At 41.7% G+C, this 23,057-nt stretch overlaps 1 protein-coding gene across 1 annotated transcript in view; it reads left to right on the top strand.

Moving 5' to 3' along the window:
* The window catches only part of dgkh (diacylglycerol kinase, eta), a 33,444-nt gene that overhangs the window by 1,339 nt on the left and 9,048 nt on the right, over positions 1–23,057 (top strand). Inside the window, exons 2-23 of the mRNA XM_008437511.2 lie at positions 2,198–2,330; positions 6,194–6,300; positions 6,480–6,605; positions 7,552–7,654; positions 10,287–10,449; positions 10,589–10,697; positions 11,700–11,921; positions 12,111–12,202; positions 12,915–13,014; positions 13,113–13,434; positions 14,065–14,196; positions 15,643–15,777; positions 15,884–16,001; positions 16,722–16,832; positions 17,469–17,565; positions 17,969–18,076; positions 19,084–19,197; positions 19,278–19,412; positions 20,541–20,701; positions 20,787–20,892; positions 21,305–21,397; positions 21,551–21,670. Coding sequence (XP_008435733.1) covers positions 2,198–2,330; positions 6,194–6,300; positions 6,480–6,605; positions 7,552–7,654; positions 10,287–10,449; positions 10,589–10,697; positions 11,700–11,921; positions 12,111–12,202; positions 12,915–13,014; positions 13,113–13,434; positions 14,065–14,196; positions 15,643–15,777; positions 15,884–16,001; positions 16,722–16,832; positions 17,469–17,565; positions 17,969–18,076; positions 19,084–19,197; positions 19,278–19,412; positions 20,541–20,701; positions 20,787–20,892; positions 21,305–21,397; positions 21,551–21,670 — 2,907 coding nt within the window. The remainder of the gene's footprint in view (positions 1–2,197; positions 2,331–6,193; positions 6,301–6,479; positions 6,606–7,551; positions 7,655–10,286; positions 10,450–10,588; positions 10,698–11,699; positions 11,922–12,110; positions 12,203–12,914; positions 13,015–13,112; positions 13,435–14,064; positions 14,197–15,642; positions 15,778–15,883; positions 16,002–16,721; positions 16,833–17,468; positions 17,566–17,968; positions 18,077–19,083; positions 19,198–19,277; positions 19,413–20,540; positions 20,702–20,786; positions 20,893–21,304; positions 21,398–21,550; positions 21,671–23,057) is intronic.

The following is a 23,057-nucleotide window of genomic DNA, read 5'->3' as shown; positions in this document are numbered from 1 at the left end:
GTTTTTGCGTTTATGCAGTCATGGAAATTCACGTAAAATCAACAGATCCCTAGACTTTGTAGCGCTGAATTTATTGCAGATTTTCTGAAAAAATTGTCAAAAACTTTGGGTTTAAGTGTCTGCTTACTAAGGGTGGGCATTATGAACTTGATTTTTGTATCACAGCATTTTGTGGAATTACTGTGATAACAATAAAAGTGACGATAAGAACTATTTATTTCTTCTTTGTCGTGTAAATCTGGATATGGATGTGACTACGTGGCAACACAACCTTAACTCCAACAACACAAAAACTGCTCTTGGATAAAAAAAAAAATTATATGTTTCTTTAGGTTACTAGTCGCATAAAAATGTGTGATTTGTATCACTAAACTGCATTTTATCATATTTTAAAATTTATTGACATTTATTGATACTTAATGAAAAGAAATGTGGAGAAGAAAGCCTATCCAACAATCCCTACTATACTGATAGATTTGGGGGGATAAATAAAAATTTGTTTTATGATCAGAAATTTATCATGATAAATGATAAACGATACGATACATGCCAGCCCCTGCTACTTACTCCCACCTGCAGATGGCAGTATTTCCTTCTTCTACTACTAAACTACTGCCTTCGTCTCACATATGGGACAAATATCGCAGCAGTTCTTGCAAATATTTCTAAATTAGCACCACAAAATCAGTGATTTTGATTACAAAAAAAAGACAAACACAAAAAAAATCTCAAAATCCTGGAGGGACTGATGACTGAAAACATGTTCATCATTATTTAAATATAAGTAGTACTTGTCAAATGCATACACAGCTATTTATTAATAGCTGTGTATGCTATTAATACACAGCATACACATGGGTTTTATTATTACATTCTGGCACAACCAGCCCTTTGAGAGCATTCATGATCTTGATGAAAATGAAAATGAGTTTGACACCCGTGTTCTAGTACAACGTTTTTCTTAATTGAGCTGCAGTTATTATCTTATAGGAAATACTTCAAAGTAAAGAAAGAATTGACAGAAGCTGAATTTGTTTGTAATAGTTTCATTTTTGTGTCAGAATTTCATGCTTTGTTATCTTGGAGCAATGTGTGTGGTGTTTTTTTACTGCCTGTTCTCATTCTCAGCTTGTCTGGACACCCGGTCAGGATTCTGTTCCATTTCTTCTCAAAAGTCTAGAAAATCTGACTTCTGCCTTTGAAATCCAACATGGCTGCCTGCCACAAATCTAAAACATTGTAAAAGTTGCATCATTTTCATGCAGTAACACACACTAACACACTTATAGGTAGCAGTTTAATGGATGCAAATTCATCCTCGTTATCAATATTATTACTGATTTTTTTAAATGATGGTGATTGGCTCCGCTGCTGCTAGTCCTTGAAATCTGAAAGGTTGGTAAGACATGAAACAGAGAAACTTTGACCATTTCAGATTGTCCATGTTTCCTTGAAAAGTCTTTAAAAGTCTTCAATTTATGTATCTAAAATTAAGGCCTTAAAATGTTAAAGGTCAGTTGGCCTTAAATACATCAGTCACAGGTCTTAAATGTTGTTGTAGCAGGACTTTCTAATCTAGTGTATGTAGTTTTTTTCCAGATTAAAGTTTGAGTAAGTTTGTTTTTTTGTTGTTTTTTTTTTAAAAATTCAATCCAATGTGTTGTTAAAAAGGTCTTAGAAAGCCTTAAATTTGACTTGCATTGTTTAAACTCGACATTTGAACATCTAACTAACCGCTATGCTACATGGCGCCCTTCACTGGTCGAAATATCTCAACTTTATTATGTTCTGCGTTTAAAACGTGTGGATTTTAATGTTGTTCAAAATCTTTATGCGGTCGACTGAAAGCAGCAGAAGAAAGATTTTAAAAAATAATCAGAGGTCCACTATATGTCAGCCTGCATTATAAGATGTCATTTAGTGCTTGCACGACCAATACGTCACTGTGTGCTGCAGCTCGCTAACTAGCGACGCTCCGCTGGCTGCAGAGCAGCTCTCTGTGCATCAGACGGTGATGGGAAAGGAGCAGCCCATGCGTTAAAACTGAGGGAAGGGGTGGGGGTGTTGGCAGAGTGTCGCCCCTTGACAAGCTGGGAATGAGAATGTGTTGATTGTTATCACTTAGTGCACTGTGCTTGCTCTTCTCTGACTGTTTTTTCTCAGTGCTGCCAACCTGTTTTAACTTCTCCTTTGTCAGACGGCACAGTTTAATGTGGAACATTTCTCAGGGATGCACAACTGGTACGCCTGCTCCCACGCACGGCCCACCTTCTGCAATGTCTGTAAAGACAGCTTGTCTGGGGTCACATCTCATGGCCTCTCCTGCGAAGGTAAACACCACAACGCTTCACATGCTCACACTTGACAAAAACAAAGTAGGGTTATTGCTTTCTGTCTTTTTTTGTGTTTCAAACATGCATATTTTGTCAGTAAAGGGTTTTTTGGGAATGTTTTGCACAACATGAACAGTCTCAGCTGAACTGTGCAGTCTTAAAGGAGCAGTATTGTGTAAAATCGACTTTTTGGAGCTTTACATCATTTTATAATGATGTAAATGATGTATATTATAATATTGTGATTTTTTTCACATCCAAGATGAATGCTTCAGAAATTCTCTATTCACTGTAATGACATAGTGACAGTTTTAACAAATATGTAAAACTTTTTTTCTTTACAAATCTTTCAAAGATGCATTAAAAAAAAGTAAGTTGGCCTTAAATATGTCAATCACAGGTCTTACTTTTTGTTGTGGCAGGACGTTCTGATCTCGGATGTGTCGTTTTCTGCTAGACAAAAGTTTGAGTCACACACAGACATCTTCATCGCGCTTGAGGCTGCTGCTAACTACCTGCTAACATACTACAGCTTTAAGGGTGTGAATACTTTTGTGAGGCTGTGTATTTTTTTGCAAATGACATTCCAGACCTTCGTCATCAGTCCATGCACCAAAAGATTTAGCATGAAAAACACAGTTGGCGGTGTCCAGTAGCACTACAGTGTACATAACAACAGGTTAGTCTTTATTGGGCTTTGGATAAATCACTTCAATTTCCATACACAAAAACGACGACTCCCAAATTACCCATAATGGTACCTTGCTGGTTACCAATGTCATGTTCTGTCATTGTAAACTCAGGATCAACTAACAAACAAAGCCCTCCTGCAGCCAAAGCAATAGTTGACTGCAGGAGGGCTGAGCAGCAGCAAACATGTTGGCTAGCAAACTGATGCCAAAATGGTGGCTCATTTTGGCATCAGATCTTTAAGGACGGCCAAGCTACTGACCCATAGCTACGTTGGCAAGGTCACTGCTGCACAAGACCTTTCAAGTCACAAAGAGGAAGAAGTTATTTATATTTTTACCAAAGTATGCAGGAAAGCAGCAGATTAGGTTTAGTGAAGCCAGCGTGAACCCTGGCGGTGCTCTGGGCTGTGGAGCGGGATGCCTATCACAATCACGGCTTGAGGTGCAGGAGCAGGAAGGTGCTGGCATTAAAACTAAACATGCCGTGCCGTATAGCTTTCATGTCATACTGTGTGTTAGGTAATCATTGACTCGGTTTCTCTTTTAGCATTCACACCATGCCCCTTTGTCATTAGCGGAGAGAAAACTGCTAATCTTGTGGCTGACGTCATCCCTCTTCACCTTCTCTGTGAAGGAAAGTGTAAGGTGAGGTGTTGAAGGGAATCAGGCTAACAAGAGAGGATGAGATTTTTCTTTTTGCTTTCTGTTGGTTGGTGTTACGTGGCATTGATGCGCAGCAGAACATTGTGAGAACCATCAGCATATTCCTCATGCTATCTTAGCTAACTTTTACCTGTGAGGTGTAGGAAGGTGCATCCATCCAGTATTAGAGGAAGAAACCTAGTTTCTTCTTGGTTCTCATCATCATCTTCTCCAACGAGGTCAGGTTTGGTCCATAGCATATGAGAACTGTCAAGTTTGTAAAGGGGCAGTAGTATGCGTTTTCCAGCCACATAATGCCATTTTATAGCACAATCAAGTAACTGTGTTTCCTTCAGTTGTTATAAAAGCTATATGTATATCAAATATGACTCAAAAGAAGTGTGACATTTTAATATTTAAAGCCTTGAAAATGGGCCTGTGTCTCTTTAAAGCCTTCAACTTATTCTAAAACTCCACCTTCAGGATGTCATAACATCCTGAAGCATTGCACTGTTACAGCAGTGCAATGCTGTAACATTTTTACAGCATTGCACTGAGAAGTACCTCCTATAAACAGCTCAGTAGCTGCAAAGGTCCAGCAGATGTTTGCTAATTGCCGCTGGCTAGTCTGAAGGAGCTGAGTGGGGGAAATCGTGGGGGAATCTGAAGCAAAAACTCACAAGCTTTGAAATTGAAGATCAGCTGTGCTTCGAAGGCGGAGCCAGGTCCACCCAGGCATTTTGAACAGCTGAATGGTTGCCATGGAGATTAAAGGATTCCTCAAACATGCATGAAAGAATCAAAGCAACACTCCAGGATTGTTTTAGATGGGGGAATAACATTATAACATGATGTAAAGCTCATAAACAATTCTCTTTCAAAGTGTACTATTATTTATTATTAAGGGAGCTAATACTAATAGATAAATAGATGACGAATCTTCTTTCGTCGCGTTTATCTCGTCTTATTAAACATATTGATCCAGAAGCATTAACTTTAGATATGGCCTAAATCACGCAACGCCCTGTTTTTGAAGACATGGCTGGTGCTTATGATATAATGAAATTAAGCAAAAGGTAAGTGCGTGACAGCACGAACGACGAATCAATAAAACTGGAGGAAAAGACATTACGAGGAGAAAATGAAGCAGAAAAATGTCTGTCAAACTTCAAGTGCAGGCAACCAATCACAGCAGAGCAACACGGCTTAAATTTCCCTTCGATTTCCCGAGCAGGGCAGTCAGCGGGGATTGATTTGTGCTACCTACGTCCTCTGCCCCTTTGTATTTAATACACAGACACTCACAGTCCCAGAGACTGCATGTGCTTCCAGTCTGGTCTGTGTGGACGCCTGGCCATTAACAATCTGTGGTATCATGTCCCCTGAATTCTCTTAATGTTCTGCTAATGCTCTCTAACAGCATTTAGTGGTAGACGAGATTGAAACATTGATTGTTGCCCCCGGATATGACTTGGACTTGTAGTATCTGTGTTGTCTGCAGAATGACAACATTGCGTGTGCATGTGTGTGTGTGTGTGTGTGTGTGTGTGTTAGTGTTGTACATGAGGCTGAGTGGGGCGGGTGGACGGAAAGTTCCCCAGAGTACGGACATTATTCATGAGTCTGCTAAGAGCTTCGTCTCTTCTGGAGAACAAGGCGAGAGCAGACTCTCTGTTAGGGGCGTGTAGGTGGGAAATGCTCACGCCATATTTTCTACATGCCACTCTGATCGGTTAATCACTGCAGACGGTTTCGACGCGTTGAAAGTTGGCGCATCTCTTCATTCACGCCCAGCGAGCCTTAAGACACAGCCGATGAACATCAAAGTCACTTTGTGACAATACGAAATAAATTAGTTAAGAGAGATTATGTTTTTCACTTTGCCTGTGTCAGAAGAGTACGTTGTGATAGTCTTCGTGTTTCTTTCCATTAAAGCAAACAGAAGACATGCAGCTTAGCTTAGTTGACTTACAGTTTCTTAGCTCGCTCCACACTCATTTCTAAATAAACATGTTCTGCATTGGTCCAAATGTAGAAAAAGAGCTCACACATAGAAACATCACCAGGTGAGAGATCAGAAACAAACAAAATCATCAATACACATCTTAAATCTCACTAGTTACAAATACAAGTACAAGTCCTTGTACTTGTATTTGTACAAGTACATCGTAATACATAAACAATCAACTGAAAATAAATTCAGACTAATAAGAGAGTTATTTGATTGATTTGACCTCTTCTGACAGTAATCAAGGCAGCAGGTCTATTTTCTACAATTTTGAGTTTAGTTCTGCTTTTGAGCCACAGGTTTTCAGTGCTGCACAAATAAAATACATTCACAAAAAGATGAAACATGACCCCTGCATCATTAATATTTCACCATGTAGAAATAAAAAGCGGTTTGTGTTATTGAAGCGTCTGCCTCCAGACATATTGAGCTGATGTTTTACTGCAGGCTGCTGAGTGACAGCCTCTATTAAAGTGTGGAAACCTTTTCAGTCCTGTTCGTGTTTCTGTGTTTTTCAGTGTGCAAGTTCAAAGCCCACAAACGCTGTGCCGTAAGAGCCACTAACAACTGCAAATGGACGACCTTGGCCTCTATAGGGAAGGACATCATTGAAGATGAGGATGGGGTAAGTTGGTTTGAAGCAACTTCTTACTAACTTTTAAATATAGAGCCATCACAAAGTATTTCACGTTTCTTTCATTTTATGAAGGCAACCTTCAATGCCGACCTGTTGTAAAAAGAATGTCTCGACAAGAGAGGCATTTATCCCGTTCTGTAACGTGTGTGTGTGTGTTAAACCTCCAGATTGCCATGCCTCATCAGTGGTTGGAGGGCAACCTGCCTGTCAGTGCCAAATGTGCCGTGTGTGATAAGACATGTGGCAGCGTGCTAAGGCTGCAGGACTGGCGCTGCCTCTGGTGCAAAGCCATGGTAAGGCATCTGTCACACCGTCATGCTGAACGCAGCGAGCATGCAGAGGAGACTGTGCGTCTGAAGGAACATGTTAGACTGGGCAGCGTGCTAGATGAAAGTCCTAGCATGACTTTCATCTCAACCGTACGCTTGTCTTGAAGCGCAAACCACATCTGCAAATCACTACGCACAACGCCAAGCTGAAAAACGCAACAACGCGTTAAAAAACACAAAAACAAGTTAAGAAAATGGGCCGACCTCAACAAAATGGAAGACGGAGGTCCTAGTGGGAAACCTGAGACATTGTTGGCCAGCCTGCATGGACCCCATGCGGGATATGGTCAGGTGTGCTGGCTGGGTGACTGGGGGACACCAATTTTAGCTTTAGAACCAGATGTTATGCTGGCTTTAGGGCATTTGCTGAAAATATAAATGTTACCGGCGATGCAAATGCAGCTACTGCTATATTTAGAGTCATTAGCCATTCTATGAAGCTCAGCTTTGTTGTTTTTCACAATGTGGGAAATACGTAGCACTGTGACTGACTTACTCTCTGTCTAAACAGAGAGGAAGCAAATTCAGGAATAATTTCTGGTCCCAAAGCCAAAAGTGGTGTCGTCCAATCAGTGATCTCTCAGGTCTTCCCACTGAGCCTTACTTCATGTGTTTGGTTAAAGCTGCTGTGTTTTCTGAATATGTGCAGTTGTGTTCAGTGATTAGTTGATGTAGCTTGGGGTCACCGTATATAACTCTATAGCTTGGAGGTTGTTTTAATATTTCCTGCTTACTGGAGTAACCATTTTTCAGCAAGTAATTTTTGTTCCAATAAAACTACAGATGCCCTAAATGAGTCACCTTTGACATATCAACAAGTCCTCTAATTGCAAGACGGCAGCTCAGTTGTCCGTTTTGTTGATTCAGTTGAATGTCAAACAATGTTTTTGTTTTTTATTTCTTCCTCTAGGTGCATACAGCCTGTATGGACCTGTACCCTCGCAAGTGTCCTCTGGGTCAATGCAAAGTCTCCATCATTCCCCCCACGGCGCTCAACAGCATCGATTCAGATGGTAGGCACCGACTGCGCGCGCGGTAACCTGTACACTAACTCACTCTGAAGGGTCCGGGGTCAAAGTCTGGCTCCACCTGTGAGGAACCGTTCACTCTCACAAGTGAAAACTAGAGCTTTCACTTCATTTGATCTGCTGATCTCTTTTCTTTGACCTCTGACCTGCTGTTCTGTCCGGCAGTGATGTGGATTCGACTTGATTTGATAAAACCATCCACAACCTCCATGGTCATTATTTGTCAATCTAAGAACAGGCTGGCTGTCATCATCTAATCGGTTATTTTTAATGAGCTTCCTGTTGGTGGTAAAAGACTTCTTGTGATTTTCTTTAAGCGATGGCTTTCTTCTTTGTCAGTTTGGTGGCTGGAGTGGACACAACGGGAGACTGGACAGTTCTGAAATAGATTTGAAAATGAGAGCATTACACTCACAAACAATAGGATACAGGAACTACTGAATACGAATGAACACTGCAATCTTTAGAGTTTTATTTGACCATGCTCCATTTTCCTTCCCTTTATAATCACATTCTATTGTGTGTGTGTGGGTGTGTGTGTGTGTGTGTGTGCGCGTGTGTGTGTGTGTGTGTGTGTGTGTGTGTGTGTGTGTGTGTGTGTGTGTGTGTGTGTGTGTGTGTGTGTGNTGTGTGTGTGTGTGTGTGTGTGTGTGTGTGTGTGTGTGTGTGTGTGTGGGCATGTGCGTGTGTGTGGGTGTGTGTGTGTGTCCCTGTATGTAAAATCCAGTAAAGTTAGTTGTGGGAAGACAGCCTCTCTGTTTCCCTGACCCTGAGGCGTCTGGACAGCCTGCCAGATCTCACTGAATCCATTCTAGTTCAGCACCTGCGAGACGAACCCTGATAAGCACGCTGGATTAGATTACTGTCTCCGAAGCAATCACACACGGGCCGCTGGGTCTGAAAAGCTGCCATCTTCTAAGTGGCACCTGAATAATAGAAAAGTGGTGGGATTGAGCATCCGGATGAAGAGAGCAGGACAAGATAGCGGCAGAGGTGAAGCTACGACGACGACGCGCTCATCTCTCTGTGCTCGCGTGCCGAGGATCCCCGCTGCTTCCATGACGGAGAGCGAAGGGAGCGCTCGGGTTTCAGTGTTGCCAGATTGTGCGGGTTTCCGCCCAGTTGGGCTGTGTTTGGACAGCTGTGGGCGGGTAATATTTGGGCTGCCTTTCACAACATTATGGCAAGTTTTTAGAAAAGTTTCAGAGGAAAAAACACCAAACCTTACTGATTATTTTGGTTCCTAGTGCAAATATCTTCATATCTTTGAAATAAGACAAAATTAGCTTACTTTTTCATCAGTACTGATGTACTGATAAGAATTATTGACTTAAAACAAGCTTCTATATGTTGCTGAAAAATTACTTGTAAGTTAGTTTTGTCTTATTTCAAGTGTGCTAAGATGTTTGCACTAGAAACCAGACCAAAAATACTTTGTAAGATTTTGTGTTTTTGCAGGTTTTTTTGTAGGAAAGCACAAGACTTTCCGTGTTATTGCACTTACCTGAAATCTCTAGTCTGTCAAATGTGACATCATCAGTGACCAGTTGTGCAAGAACACAGTCTAAGGAACATTTAACAATGGGAGTGGAAGACATTTTAAAATATCCAAGATAAATAAACAAAACAACAGAAACAACCAATAAAATCAATTACAAAGTTTTTGTCAAAAAAAAACGTCCTTCAAAAAAAAGAGCTGCTTGAGACTGAAGACTTTTGTCATGTAGTTTTTGGTGGAAAAAAGAGCAATGATTGAGCTTGTTTCATCATGCGATTAATTTCTTCCTTTCTTATTGCAACAAAACTACTTATGAACAAATTTCAAATACACAGCAAAACATCAGCCTATTTTTCAAATTTCTTTTAAATGCAGAAAGAGATTTAGATTGTTTTTTTGGCTGTTAGGATCCTTCCATAAACCGTGTGTGTGTGTGTGTTGTTTGGGGAATGGAGGGGGGGGACACGAGCTGCAGCACGTGCCGGAGCGCCGTGGCTCCCTGTCTCTGCTTCCTCTCTCTCCCCTACCACTCACCCTCTTCTTCCTCCATTCCTTAGCAACAGCACGACAGAGAAAGTGAGGCAGAAAGAAGGGGGGAAATCAAAGCGGAGCGCAGATGAAGACACTAAAGAGCAACGACGGGGGGGAAGATGTGAGGGGAGCTATAGTACGCACAAGGCTGTCATCACCAAGGTTTTCCTTAAGGACCAGGGCGCCTTGCTGCTTTGCCTCCCACAGATCAGCCTATAGCACGTGTTCTTACCTCATGTCATCGTCACACGCGTTGACACACGCGGTTTTGATGAACGATTGAGAGCCGGGTCGGATCCATGTGATAGACTCTACCTGCACCACTTTGCTCCCTCGTATTTATCACCCTTTCAAACAACACTTCATCAGCCGGAAAGTCAGTTTATACAAAAGCGTCGGTAGGTGATGAAATAGAAAGGCTTTCTAAACTTCATGATACACAAAGGGAAGCAGATTGAGATGCTTTAAATAGGCCGTCATAAAGAAACCCTCATCAAACCGCGCCGGTGTTTTCTTGCGGTCTTGTTGCTGAACTGCCAAGGAGGAGCGGGTGGGAATGTTCAAACTGAAACGGTGTATTTTCTGCAGGCTTCTGGAAGGCCACCTGTCCCCCGTCGTGTGCCAGTCCCCTCCTGGTCTTTGTCAACTCAAAAAGCGGCGACAACCAGGGGGTGAAGTTCTTGCGACGCTTCAAGCAGCTTCTCAACCCGGCCCAAGTCTTCGACCTGGTCAACGGGGGTCCGCACCTCGGGTGAGGAGATGAACCCGACGCTAGTGCTTATGGGTTTTGGGTTGTTTTTTTGTTAAGTGCCTTCAGATGATATTAGTTGTGAATTGGCGGTATGCAAATAAAGTTGAATTGACCTGAACTGGTTTTGTTTCTCCTTCAGCCTGCGTCTGTTCCAGAAGTTTGACAATTTTCGGATCCTGGTGTGTGGCGGGGACGGCAGCGTGGGATGGGTCCTGTCAGAGATAGACAAACTCAATCTCCACAAGCAGGTGATCCACGGGACAGGAATGTGTGGCTGATGTGTTTGAACTTAGTCTTGTCTTAACACCCTTGAAGATTCTCACATTATTATCACATATTTCAATACATCTTAATCAAGGTTTTCAATCGTACACAACAGTGAAGTTTAATGAAAATGATATGTTTTTTTTTTTCTCTTTAAAATCAGACATTTGGAAAGGGTTGTGTGCTTTTAAACTGCAGCATGTGACTTCTATAAAACATGTTTTTTACATGTTTGGTAAAATTGTCATTATGTTGTGATGGGATAAGAATTTGAAGGAATTCAAGCTTCTCCACTTCCTTCCTGAGATACCGGACAAAAACAACCAACCAGAGCCAGGAGGCGGGTCTTAGCGCTGTTAATCACTCTCCTGTATACGCTGTTCAACGTGCTAATTAAAGAAAAACAACTTACAACCATTACAGAAAACAGTTTTTCCGCCGTCATTGGTGGCTATGCTAGCTAGCATTAACATTTATTGCTGGCTACATTGTGGTGCACCAGCTGTAGCAGCATAGAGCAAAGGAGGTTGTGAGCAGTTACACTAGGGTGATTGACAGCACTAAGAACCACCTTCTGGCTCTGATTGGTTGTTTTTGACCGGAAGAATTTCTGCAGATCACTGCAGCAGCACAGGAGGGAAGTGGAGGAGATTATTACACACATATTCATCTGTCTCATAACATAATGTCACATCATGACAATCTTAACAAATATGCAAAATATAAGATTTATTTCAAAAGTTACATATTGTAGCTTTAAGTAGAAAACAGGAAGGCTGAATGGAGCAAAGCAACCTTCCTCTGTTTCATTCCTGTTTCATTCCTTCGACCTGTAACCACGTTGGATGTTTGGGAACCTCAATCTGTGAACTCCCAGCAGATGGTTTGTCTTTCCTGCTGGCTGACTTTCATAAAACACAGTCATGTAACCGGAGCAGCGACGTCACCGCGCCGCCCAGTAAACCCCTTTGCCTGCTGCCTTTCAGTGCCAGCTGGGGGTGTTGCCCCTCGGCACCGGCAACGATCTGGCCCGGGTGCTGGGCTGGGGCCCTTCGTGCGACGATGACACCCAACTGCCCCAGATCCTGGAGAAGCTGGAGCGGGCCAGCACCAAGATGCTGGACCGCTGGAGCATCATGACCTACGAGATCAAGATCCCACCCAAACACAGCTGCCCCACCACACCCGAGGGAGCCGACGACTGCCAGGTAGACGTAACGACTGCCGCGCACACTCTGACACAGCAGGACCTTCAGACAGACCGGCGAGCGCCTGACTTATGTTTTTTTTAATGCTGCTTCAATTCAGCTAAGGTTCAGAACAGGAAGAAGAAAAAGAAGAAGAATGATCCCTCTGCAACAGACTGACACTATTCATCCATTTCTTTCTTTTTGCAGTTTCACATTTCAGCGTATGAACACTCAGTGACCACTCACCTCACAAAGATCCTCAACTCAGAGCAGCACTCTGTGGTCATCTCCTCTGCCAAGTAAGTGCTCCACTGTCAGAAGTCAGCCTGTGAACTGGAGCCTTTAATTGGACTGAATGTCAACAGAAAATACATTTTAAGAGCTGCTGCTGCTGCATCAGTAACACCAGGTCTGGAAAGCAAGTTATGGGGAGCACAAGTTTATTTTAATACTGGAAAAACAGTAAATTTGATCAAGTATTTCTGTCTAGTTTTTAGTGCAAATATCCTAGTACTCTTGGAATGAGAGAAAACTTACTTGCAAGTAACTTTTCAGCAAGATATAGACGCTTAATTTAAGAAAAATAATTTCTTAATATTGGTGAATAAGTAGTAGATTCACTGACAAATTATTTCACTTAAAACAAGACAGTTTGCCCTGAAGAATATTCTCCCAGTGGAACTGGTACTTTTTCATCAGCATTAACGAATTATTGTTTTAAATCAGTCTCCTATATCATTCTGTAATGCTATTTGTAAGTTTGTCTTATTCCGAAAATACTGAGACGCGTGCAGTGAAGAAAAATCCAACACAGGCTTATTTAAATAAAATTTGAGGCAATTGGCAATTTAAAATCTGACTGAAAATACTTGGTAAGATTTTGTGTTTTTGCAGAGTGGCAGGCCAAATACAGTAGATTTGATTTTGATTGGGACATCTCTGGCATTATTGCAGCGTCTGCACCTGAAAACAGCAGAGGAATGAAGATTCATTTTTATTTGTGTTCCTCAGGATTCTGTGCGAAACAGTGAAGGATTTTATTGCCAAAGTGGGGAAAGCGTATGAGAAAAGCACAGAGAACCTTGAGGAGTGCGACTCCATGTCTCTCAAAGTAAGTAAAAAAAAAAAAAAGAGAAAAGAATCACCATTTTCCTCTTTAATTTTCTTTAACTAGTCTTTATTTTCTAACTGCCTCCCCCCTCCCATCAGTGTGCCATCCTGAACGAGAAGCTGGACTCCCTCCTGCAGACGCTGAACGCAGAGTCCCAGTCCCTGCCGCCGCTTCCCCACTGCACCCCTCCGATCGTGGAAGAAGAACAAGAGGAGGAGGAAGAGGAGGAAGAAGAGGAGGAGGAGGCCAGCGAGGAGAGCCTGACGGAGCTCAAGGGGAAGCTGGAGGAGGAGGAGACGGAGAAAGGGCGGGGGGGCAGCGGGCCCCCCCAGCAGCTGTTTAAAAGCCGGGACCAGCTGATGCTCAGGGCCAACAGTCTGAAGAAAGCCGTCCGGCAGATCATAGACCAGGCTGTGAGAGGTGCACTTACTTTCTGACGTCTGATGATTTAGGATTCTGCGTGTTTGAAATATTGTTTTATTATTGGAGGCAAACGCTTATAAGAAAACATGAGCGCTGGCAGCTAGCCCTGTCACCATCACCAGTTTTGTCGGACGATAAACTGTCCCAGCAGATATTGCGATAAACGATGATATGGTTGTTTTTGAGATGTAATAAACTGATAGTGGGACGTTTCTCAAGGACCAATAAACTTTTAATTTTGTTCACACTGGACCTGGACAATATTTTAAGTATGCTAAATAAAATACGACAAACAAAAACAAGAAATAAAATGAAAATAAAAAACACTTTGGTTTCCATTGTTCACTCTAAAAGAGTGTATTGGTGAATAAAATCCACATTAAATTAAATATTCAAAAACCCAAAATGTTATAAATCAATGATCAATTAATCAAATCGATGCCAGGACTGTCCTTGCCTCATGATAAACCGCATACGAGACTTCTTCCGTTTTTTTCCTACCCAGTCAGTAAAGGAGATGTGAATACTTTTGCACTGCGTCTATGTGTATTTATTTATTTTTATTATTATTATTATTATTTATTTTCTGGATGTTCAGCGCATCACTCCTCCGCTTTCTCTCTGCAGTGGTGGACGAGCAGAACGCCCACACGGATGACACGGAGCTACCGTCGCCACTGGAGTTCAGGAAGGACAGCGAGGACGAGAACAGGGACAGCGAGAAGGACGAGGACACCAAGGAACTGGAGGCGGTGTCGTGTGAGTGTTTACTCCTTCGCTCTGACCTCTGACATGCCAGGCATCCAGGTTACACTCCGCCTGCAAACCTTCCACTGACCGACTCTGTGTAGATTTAAAACAAAAAAACAAACTTCACTTGTTGCTGAAAGGGACTTTAAATGTCGCCACCTTGTGGATATTCCACTCATCGCAGCGTAGGGATCAGACACACGGCTCATGGAAAAATGTTCTGCTGACGCAAATCATGTTTCCTGTCATAAATAAACTCAGGGATTAGTGCTAAAAGTGAGCGCAGAGGAGCTTCCCTGCTGTGGTATTCCACCTCCTGCTTCAGGCTGAGCTGTTTATCTTCACATCTGCAGTTTTCCACAACAGCCTGTTGACACGGAGAAGTTCTCCGGTGATAAATGAGCCTACCTGACGGCAGGGTAGAGCTGCTGTTTGAAGCTGTCCCCCAAGTCCAGACAGGTTACCATGGAGACCCCCTCCCTTGGACCGACCACAGGACGTTTCAACCTCTGCGGGGCAGAACGCCTTCCTGTTTATCCGAGTCCTGCTTCCTTTCTTCCTCACTTTTTATTACAGTTAGTCGACATGCTGGTAGCACTCGAATGCTCAGCTTCGTGTTGCCACCTTTCCTTTCACTGCATGTTGACTTTTCTGACCTGGAAACACCAGGATCTGAAAACAAGACGACAGTTTTAGGTGTTTAAGTTAGATAAAGTTGCCCTTTCATATCTTTATGTCTTATTTCTTACCTAATGTCTATGGGTGTGTGATATGGGCTTTGAATTTTATCATGATATTCTGAAGTACTACTGCAGTAACAATTAAAGTAACAAATTGTGCTCAATGTTAGCAGTTTTATAAAAACGACCAAGCTGAATTCATTTTTGCTGCGTTAGAAAACATCCAGTTCCAGCTGAAGAAAACAACACTGTCCTTCTGAGAAAAAAACGCTCCTAAACCAGCCTCAGCTTACATTTCTTTGTGATGCTTTACAGTTGAAATCTTCTAAGTTGATTATTTGAGGAGCATGTTCTTCAGTCCGCAGAGACCCCATATCTGAGAGAGAAAGACGGGTTCAGTTTAGCGATAAGGAGCAAAGCAGACAGATGCTCACACATTCACAGTAAGAACAGTCAAAGAGGTGTAAATTGATCTTGTCCAAGAACGATCTCCTATGAAGTATGTCACTGTCAGCTGATAACTATTATCTGTTTTTAGACTAATCGTTCTCACTTAGTAAAAGTAGACATTATGGTTAGTCGTTTAGTTTTGTACGAATTAGCCTGTATTTGGAGGGTTTGTTTTATTCGGCTGCTTCATTACCTGTTATCACAGCGTCAGTATTAGATGAAACAGGCTCTATTTTACACAGTGTGTCGTTTTGAACCCTAGGAACCATTCAGTTCAGTCGAGAAAAGACTGAAGCGTTCCCTGTGTGCTTCTCTGTGTGTTCAGCCGCCCGGAGCCCCTGCTCCCCGACAGAGAGCAGAGTGAGCCGCAGCACCCAGTCGTACGGCCCCTTCACCATCACCCCCTTCACCACCAGCAAGGAGAACCTCCCCGTGCTCAACACACGCATCATCTGCCCTGGTAAACGCACACACACACCTCAACCTGTTGCACCAAAATGTCCCCACTCCGTCAGAAGCCGCAGCCCGGTGCCGTTTCCTGACGGATGCTTTGTGTTTGTGTGCAGGGCTGCGAGCCGGGCTGGCCGCCTCCATCGCCGGAAGCTCCATCATTAGCAAGATGCTGCTGGCTAACATTGACCCGTTCGGCGCGACACCCTTCATCGACCCCGACCTCGACTCGCTGTGAGAGCTGAACTGCCTTCACTTCTCTTTGTCGTTCACATGTCTAGTTGCTCTCTGAAGTCGCGTTTCCATGACAAACATGCGCAAATCTTTGTCTATATTCCGCTAATGTCCAACAAAGAATGTCATTTCGCAATTGCGGTGTTTCTAGCTTGTTCACGTGATAAGACATTCAAAATTATGACAGAGAAATTATGCGACATAATCATGATTTATTAATGGTGCTAGCGCTCATCATCTATCAGCCAATCAGAGGAGACGTCTGCGTTTTCTTCAGGCATTGGAGTGACAAGCCCCACCTACTTGGGAGTGGCGTTTTGGGGAAATAGTTGTCGGCCATTTTACAGAAGAGCTATGGATTCAATATGTTAGAATGACACAACTTTTTATGAGCTGTGATGCTGTGAGAGCTCTGGTGGAGCCAGCAACAACAAACCATCATCTTCCTTCCACTTCCTGTCGTCTCCTTTGTTGTTTCTGCCAGTAGTAACATCCATCTGTTCATTACATTACCCTTGTGAAGCGAAAAAAATGTTTTGTGAAATACATCTATTTCGATACAAGCAAAAAAATTTTTTTACCGAAAACATCAGTTTTCCCCAAAATTGCTGTTTCCATTAAGCGAATAGATTTTTGTTACTTGTGAAATGTTATGGCTAATGGAAACGTAGCCAGTGTCCGTCTTGCTTACAGACGTTTCTTTGTCTCCTTGTGCGGCAGAGATGGCTACATGGAGAAATGCGTCATGAATAACTACTTTGGCATCGGCTTGGACGCCAAGATCTCTCTGGAGTTCAACAACAAGAGAGAGGAGCATCCAGAGAAATGCAGGTGATGCGCCGGGCCGGGCGACACATTGATGTTAGCGATTCATCAAAGTTTTGGGTTTTGAAGATTTCATTTATGGAAAATGTGGATTTTTGTCAAACTTTGACTTTGGACTTTGGACTCAGCTCTATTCTATGACAGAATATAAGAGTGAGGCCACAAATGTTTATTTTTATTTTCATGAACTTACAAGACTTCAGTGACAGTGAGGTAATAAAATCATATGACAATGAAATCAAACTAATACGAGAATAGAGTCTTAATATTACCAGAACAAAGTTGTAATATTTGGACAATGAAACATTCCAATATGAAAAACAACATTACAAAAAGTATCTGCACTTTTTCTCAGCAAAGCAATTTTTTTCTTGGTTCTTCTGGTAAAATTTCTTCTTTCTTCTGCTAATATTATGACTGTGTTCTCGTAATTATGCTGTTGTACATCTCACTGAAGGAGGGACTGAAATAAAAGCCACTTTTTAAAAATATTTTCTCTCATTTGTAATTTCGTTTTTTTTTTTTCAGCTAACCCTGTGGTCTGTTATTTCTGCGGTTCTTTTTCCTGACAGACTAATTTAAATACAAATGTTTTTCCCTGGCCATATCAATAAAACGACTAATGCACCATCCCCAACCCAGGAGTCGTACGAAGAACATGATGTGGTATGGTGTTCTGGGCACCAAAGAGCTGCTGCAAAGAACCTACAAGAACCTGGAGCAAAAAGTGCAGCTGGAGGTGAGGAACCGGTGGCGTTTCAAAATGACTATTGAAAGTGTTTGATGGACGTTGAACTCCAGCATTAGCCGTCATCTGCTGTCACATGACTTGCTGCGTATCTTGGGGTGTTGTAGATCAGGCTGCCATCACTTGGACTCACTCCAAGTGTTCAGCGTACCGCACATGATGACTTTATCAGTGCAAACAAAGCATCTGCATGCCACACAATAAGATTAAGTCATTTTGTTTGATGTCATTCCTGCAACATTTGAGTGTCCCTTGGGTAAATCTCTGCAGTATCACACTAATTCGGCATGTGGGTTGTATAATCGCACGGAGATTTTACAACCCGAAGCTTAAGCTTCGGGTCGCTGCTTAAGCGACCCGAAGCCGAGCTTTACTTTGCCCTGATGTCTTCCAGTGTGACGGTCAGTACATCCCCCTGCCCAGCCTACAGGGGATTGCAGTGTTGAACATCCCCAGCTACGCAGGCGGAACCAACTTCTGGGGCGGCACCAAGGAGGACGATGTGAGTACAGTCACAGTAAAAACCACTCAGTTTTTCCTCCGCTGCCAGCCAATGAATGCCGGCGCAGACGGACGCTGGTTTGACACGACCCTGACGTACTGCAGACCGGACGCTACGTGGGCTGGTTTGTTAAAGTGTCAGATTTCGCTAATGTCCCTGAGGAAGCCCCCGGAGAAGACACACTCACACACTCTGTGCTGTTATGTAAATGTGGTGCTGACGTGTGAGGAGAAAAATTAGTCCACGAAAAGAACAGGTTTCAAAAGTGAAATAAGTAATAATAAAAAATAACTTTCAAAATGAAACTTTGAATAACTTCTCAATCCAAGAATACATTTTAAGAGTAAATTATAATGTGTTTGCAAAAGATGAAACTGCATTGATGCAGTTGCTATATTTCCTTATTTTATTTTTGAATTTTGAATTTCACTTATATTTTTCAACTTTTCAGTTTTATAATGGATTTCTTTTTAAAATACTGTATCGTATTTCATTTTCAGATTTTAATGGTGTTGGTTTTATCTTTATGTATTTCTACCTGTTCATGTTAGTCAGTCACAATATATTGTTTCTGGCAACATAAAGGTTTAGCATTAGCACTGCAGCGCAGCTAGCTGCCAACGTCAGTTAGAAAATGAACTCCAGGAGTCAAGTAGAGAAGAACTGCTTTAGTAAATTTATACCAAAGTTTTACGGTCATTTAGTAAACTCAGGATTATTTTTAGTTTTTGTGTTTCCAGGCATGTTTCATTTAAAAACGTTCAGTTATGAGCTATCAACACTTCGTAGGTAAACTGATTTACCTACTGCTGGTAGGTAAATCAGTTTTTCTGGTGCGTTTTCAGTACATAAATGATCCATCTAAGGTGCCTGAATAAAAATCCACACCTGCCATCTTGAAAAAAACCAAAGTACTTCATCTCTGCAGATTGATTTTGTATTTTTGCTGAGAAACATCTTCAAATGCAACAAAGGCATCTCTCACGTTGTACTGTGATGCTGTGCAGATCTTCTGTGCTCCATCGTTTGACGATAAGATCCTGGAGGTGGTGGCCGTGTTTGGGAGCATGCAGATGGCCGTGTCCAGAGTCATCAAGCTGCAACATCATCGCATAGCCCAGGTGAGCAGCAACACGGACGGCAGCGAGCGAGGGCGACAGTCAGCTTCCTCCCAGCTAACCCGCATCTCTGTCTGAATCAGTGTCGAACGGTGAAGATCACCATCCTGGGAGACGAGGGCGTTCCCATCCAGGTGGACGGCGAGGCCTGGATCCAGCCGCCCGGAGTAATCAAGATCCAGCACAAGAACAGAGCGCAGATGCTCACCAGAGACCGGGTGAGGGAGGCATGCTGGGCTGGGGGATGGGGAGGAGATGGAGACAGGATGACACTGCTAAAAAATAAAAACTCCTGGTTTATTTTCATACCTGATTCAAGTTTTGGTTTTGATCTTTTTTTTTTTTTTTCATTTATTTTCTCAAAAAAAAATTAAAAGTGGCAGAAAATATTTTTAAAAAGTGGATTTTATACTTCAAAAACACAGAATTTTACTAAGTATTTTTTGTCTCGTCTCAAAGGGCTAGACATCTTATCACACTTGAAGTAAGAGAAAACTAACGTACAAGTAACTTTTTTGCAAGATTTAGGAGCTTGTTTTAACTCAATAATGCCTTAATATTCATGAAAAAGTTCTAGTTCCACTGGCACATTTTTTCCATGTTATATAGGTGAAATAATGTGCTCGTGGAACTAGTACTTTTCATCATGATTAAGGAATTATTGACTTAAAACAATCTCCTATTGCTGAAAAATTACTAATGAATTAGTTTTGTCTTATTTCAAGCGTACTACACTATCTACACTAGAAACTACAAAAATACTTGGTAAGAGTTTGGGTTTTTGCAGTATTTCAATAATCCATTCTGTATGACGGAGTAGTTATGAGAATATAGTCATAATATTAGCACAATAATGATGAAAACTTACCAGAAGAACATCTAAAATGTTGGAGCAAAAATCTGTTTAAATTTTATGTTATCTTTCATGTTGGAGTTTTCATAAAATTACTACCTATTAGAGACCTGTTAAGAGTTTATTCTTGTAAGGTAATTTTATTTATATAGCACATTTTCAGCAACTTGCAATTTGTAGTACTTCAATTTTATTATCATGACTTTGTTCTTGTAACATAATGAACTTAGCCTGACTCTTATATTTTGTCATGACCTGAAAGTCCAAATAAATATAAATGGTAAAAAAAACAACAACTTGTAAACAAGATGGCCTCCCTGGTCTTGCTGACATCACTCTGAACTATGGGAATCCAAGGAGTGCTTTGAAGAAAAAGGAAAATCCAGATTTCCCAAAACTTAAATCTTCAAAAACCAAAAAATGTATTTAAAGCTAGTATTGGTTTTATTGCAGCTCTAACTTATCCTGAACCTTCTCAAACTGTTTCCTGCAGGCGTTTGAGAACACGCTGAAGTCATGGGAGGACAAACTGAAGTACGACAAGCCCCCGCTGCGGCCTCACCTCTACCCGCAGCAGTCTGTGGATCTGGCCACAGAGGAGGAGAACGCCCTGATGCAGATGTGCGCCCGGGCGGCCGAAGAGCTCATCACAAGGTAGGAACACTTGATCCAGAATGTCGGGTCCGAGTCCATTAGCCGTGGCTGCAGTCCTGTAAGCGTTCTCTCCATGTGGCTGCAGGATATGCGAAGCCGCCAAAACCAACGGGCTTTTGGAGCAGGAGCTGGCTCACGCTGTTAACGCCGCGTCTCACGCCATCAACAAAATGCACCCCAAGTTCCCAGAGGTAAGCAGCTACTAACACAGCCAGGACAGCACATTACTACAGTCTGTTTAAAGCAGCACATTTAAAGCTGCACTATGTAACTTTGATTAAAAACATTTATTTTACGTATTTGTAAAAAATACAGAAAAAGACAGAAAATGTTACTCAGTATTTTTGTCTGGTTTCCAATGTAAATATCTTTGTACATTTGAAATAAGATAAAACTAACTTACAAGTAATTTTTCAGCTAAATACAGGAGCTTGTTTTGAATCAATAGTTCCTTAAGGTTGATTTAAAAAAAAAGGTACCAGTTCCACTGGCAGATTATTTAACTTGCAACAGGAAGCGTGTCTTGTTGCTCGTGTTCAGGATGTTTAATGAGCCGCTCATTGCGTGACGTGAGCCTCACTACCGGTTGTGTTCCTTCTCCAGAGTCTGACTAGGAACACTGCTATCGAGGTGGCGAGCACCGTCAAGGCGCTGCACAACGAGACTGAGTCCCTTCTGTTGGGACGAGTCTCTCTGGTTAGTTCTGGAATTGATTCTCTTCTCTATATATATATATATATATATATATATATATATATATATATTATCTTTTGGTTTGACCAAAATTCCTGGTTTTATTGCTTTGTTTTTTGTTTTTTTAAATGAGTTGACTTTTCTTGCTTCTGGCAGCAACTGGACCCGCCTGAGGAGGAGCAGCTGTCCAGTGCTTTGCAGAGCCTGGATGTTGAACTGGGCAAACTGGGAGAAATCCCCTGGCTGTACCACATACTGCAGCCCAACGACGAGGAGGTAAGCAGCCTCTGTCAGCAGCTCCTGCTTCTCACAGCAGAGACAGGTGTGCTCATGTACACAGATGTAAACAAAAGACGATGTAACAAACAGAGTAGGGAAGTAGGTGAACCCTTTGTCTAAAAATTTACCATTTCAATCCATACGCAACATGTAAATCCAAACAGAAATTGAAGTTTATCTCACTCTTTAGTTATAAGGGTCAACATATAAGTGGTAGAAACTGTTCTTATGTTGCAAAAACAGCCAACCTCTTAAAAACTGAAAATATACCTCTGTAGAAGAGATAAAAAAATATTAATCAGCAAAGACTGATCCTAGAGCCATTAAAAACATGTTTTAGGGTTTTTTTAAAAGATATTTTTTGCTTTTATGTTTTTACTGTTAAAAATTAGCCTTTTATTGAAACTAGTGGAAAAAAAGAAACAACATCTAAAAAAACATGGAACTGGCCTCTTTGCGCTCGGAGCAATTACAGTTTCCATTTATGCCAGCAGGTGGCGTAGCCTACATATACGCATGAAGTACTTAGTGTAGCAAAAGAAATGCAGCTGAAGTTACTGTAACTTTCTAGCTCAGGGATCCATCTTAACCCAGTTTATGTGAGTCTGGTCCTTAAGTCTTGGTCAGTGTCAGTCTGACACCTTGAGGTAACAGCGACACATTACAACTCGGTTCTAATAAAAACAGAACCAGGCAGTCAGAATGTGAACTCTTTTTAGGTAACAATTAGCTAAAATAAGCTAACGATTAGTTTAGTAATTGATTGCTCTATTCATTATTCTGGCAGGTAATATGTAAAAAAAATGACATATTCTGCACATTTTTCTTTTGACCACTAAAGCCTATTTGCAAAACAAATAAGTCAATTCCTTTTTAAGAAAGAAAATAAACATTTTATTTCCTAAGATGCAATCACAGCATTCCTTAAGTGAACACTTAACCATTTATAACAAAGAATTCATCTGACAAATGGCTTCTCTGTGTCTATATACTCAAGATTATTAAATTAGTTGATTATTTCAATAGTCAATTCATCAATTGATTAATCGTTTCAGCCCCCAGTATTGTTTACGTTTGTGTCCAGCAGTAACGACTGGAATGCTCGAAAACTGCTGGACATCCCTAACATTTAGTTTTTCTCTAAAACTAATGTACCGTATTTTCCGCACTATAAGGCGCACCTAAGAACCTTCAATTTCCTCAAAAGCCGACAGTGCGCCTTATAATCCGGTGCGCCTTATACAGTATATGGACCAATATTGAGCCACAACAGGTCTAGCAACTACGGTAAGCAGCCGCCGATTTCATTTTCGCCCGTAGAAGAAAAAGCGTGCTGTGCATGCTGGGATAGTTGTCAGAACGCTGGTTTGTTAATAAAGTTTGA

This window comes from Poecilia reticulata, linkage group LG2 (assembly GCF_000633615.1).
Source record: "Poecilia reticulata strain Guanapo linkage group LG2, Guppy_female_1.0+MT, whole genome shotgun sequence".
Classification (NCBI taxonomy): Eukaryota; Metazoa; Chordata; class Actinopteri; order Cyprinodontiformes; family Poeciliidae; genus Poecilia; species Poecilia reticulata.
The sequence above is the reverse complement of the archived record's forward strand: the minus strand, read 5'-3'. Positions and strand labels throughout refer to the sequence as shown.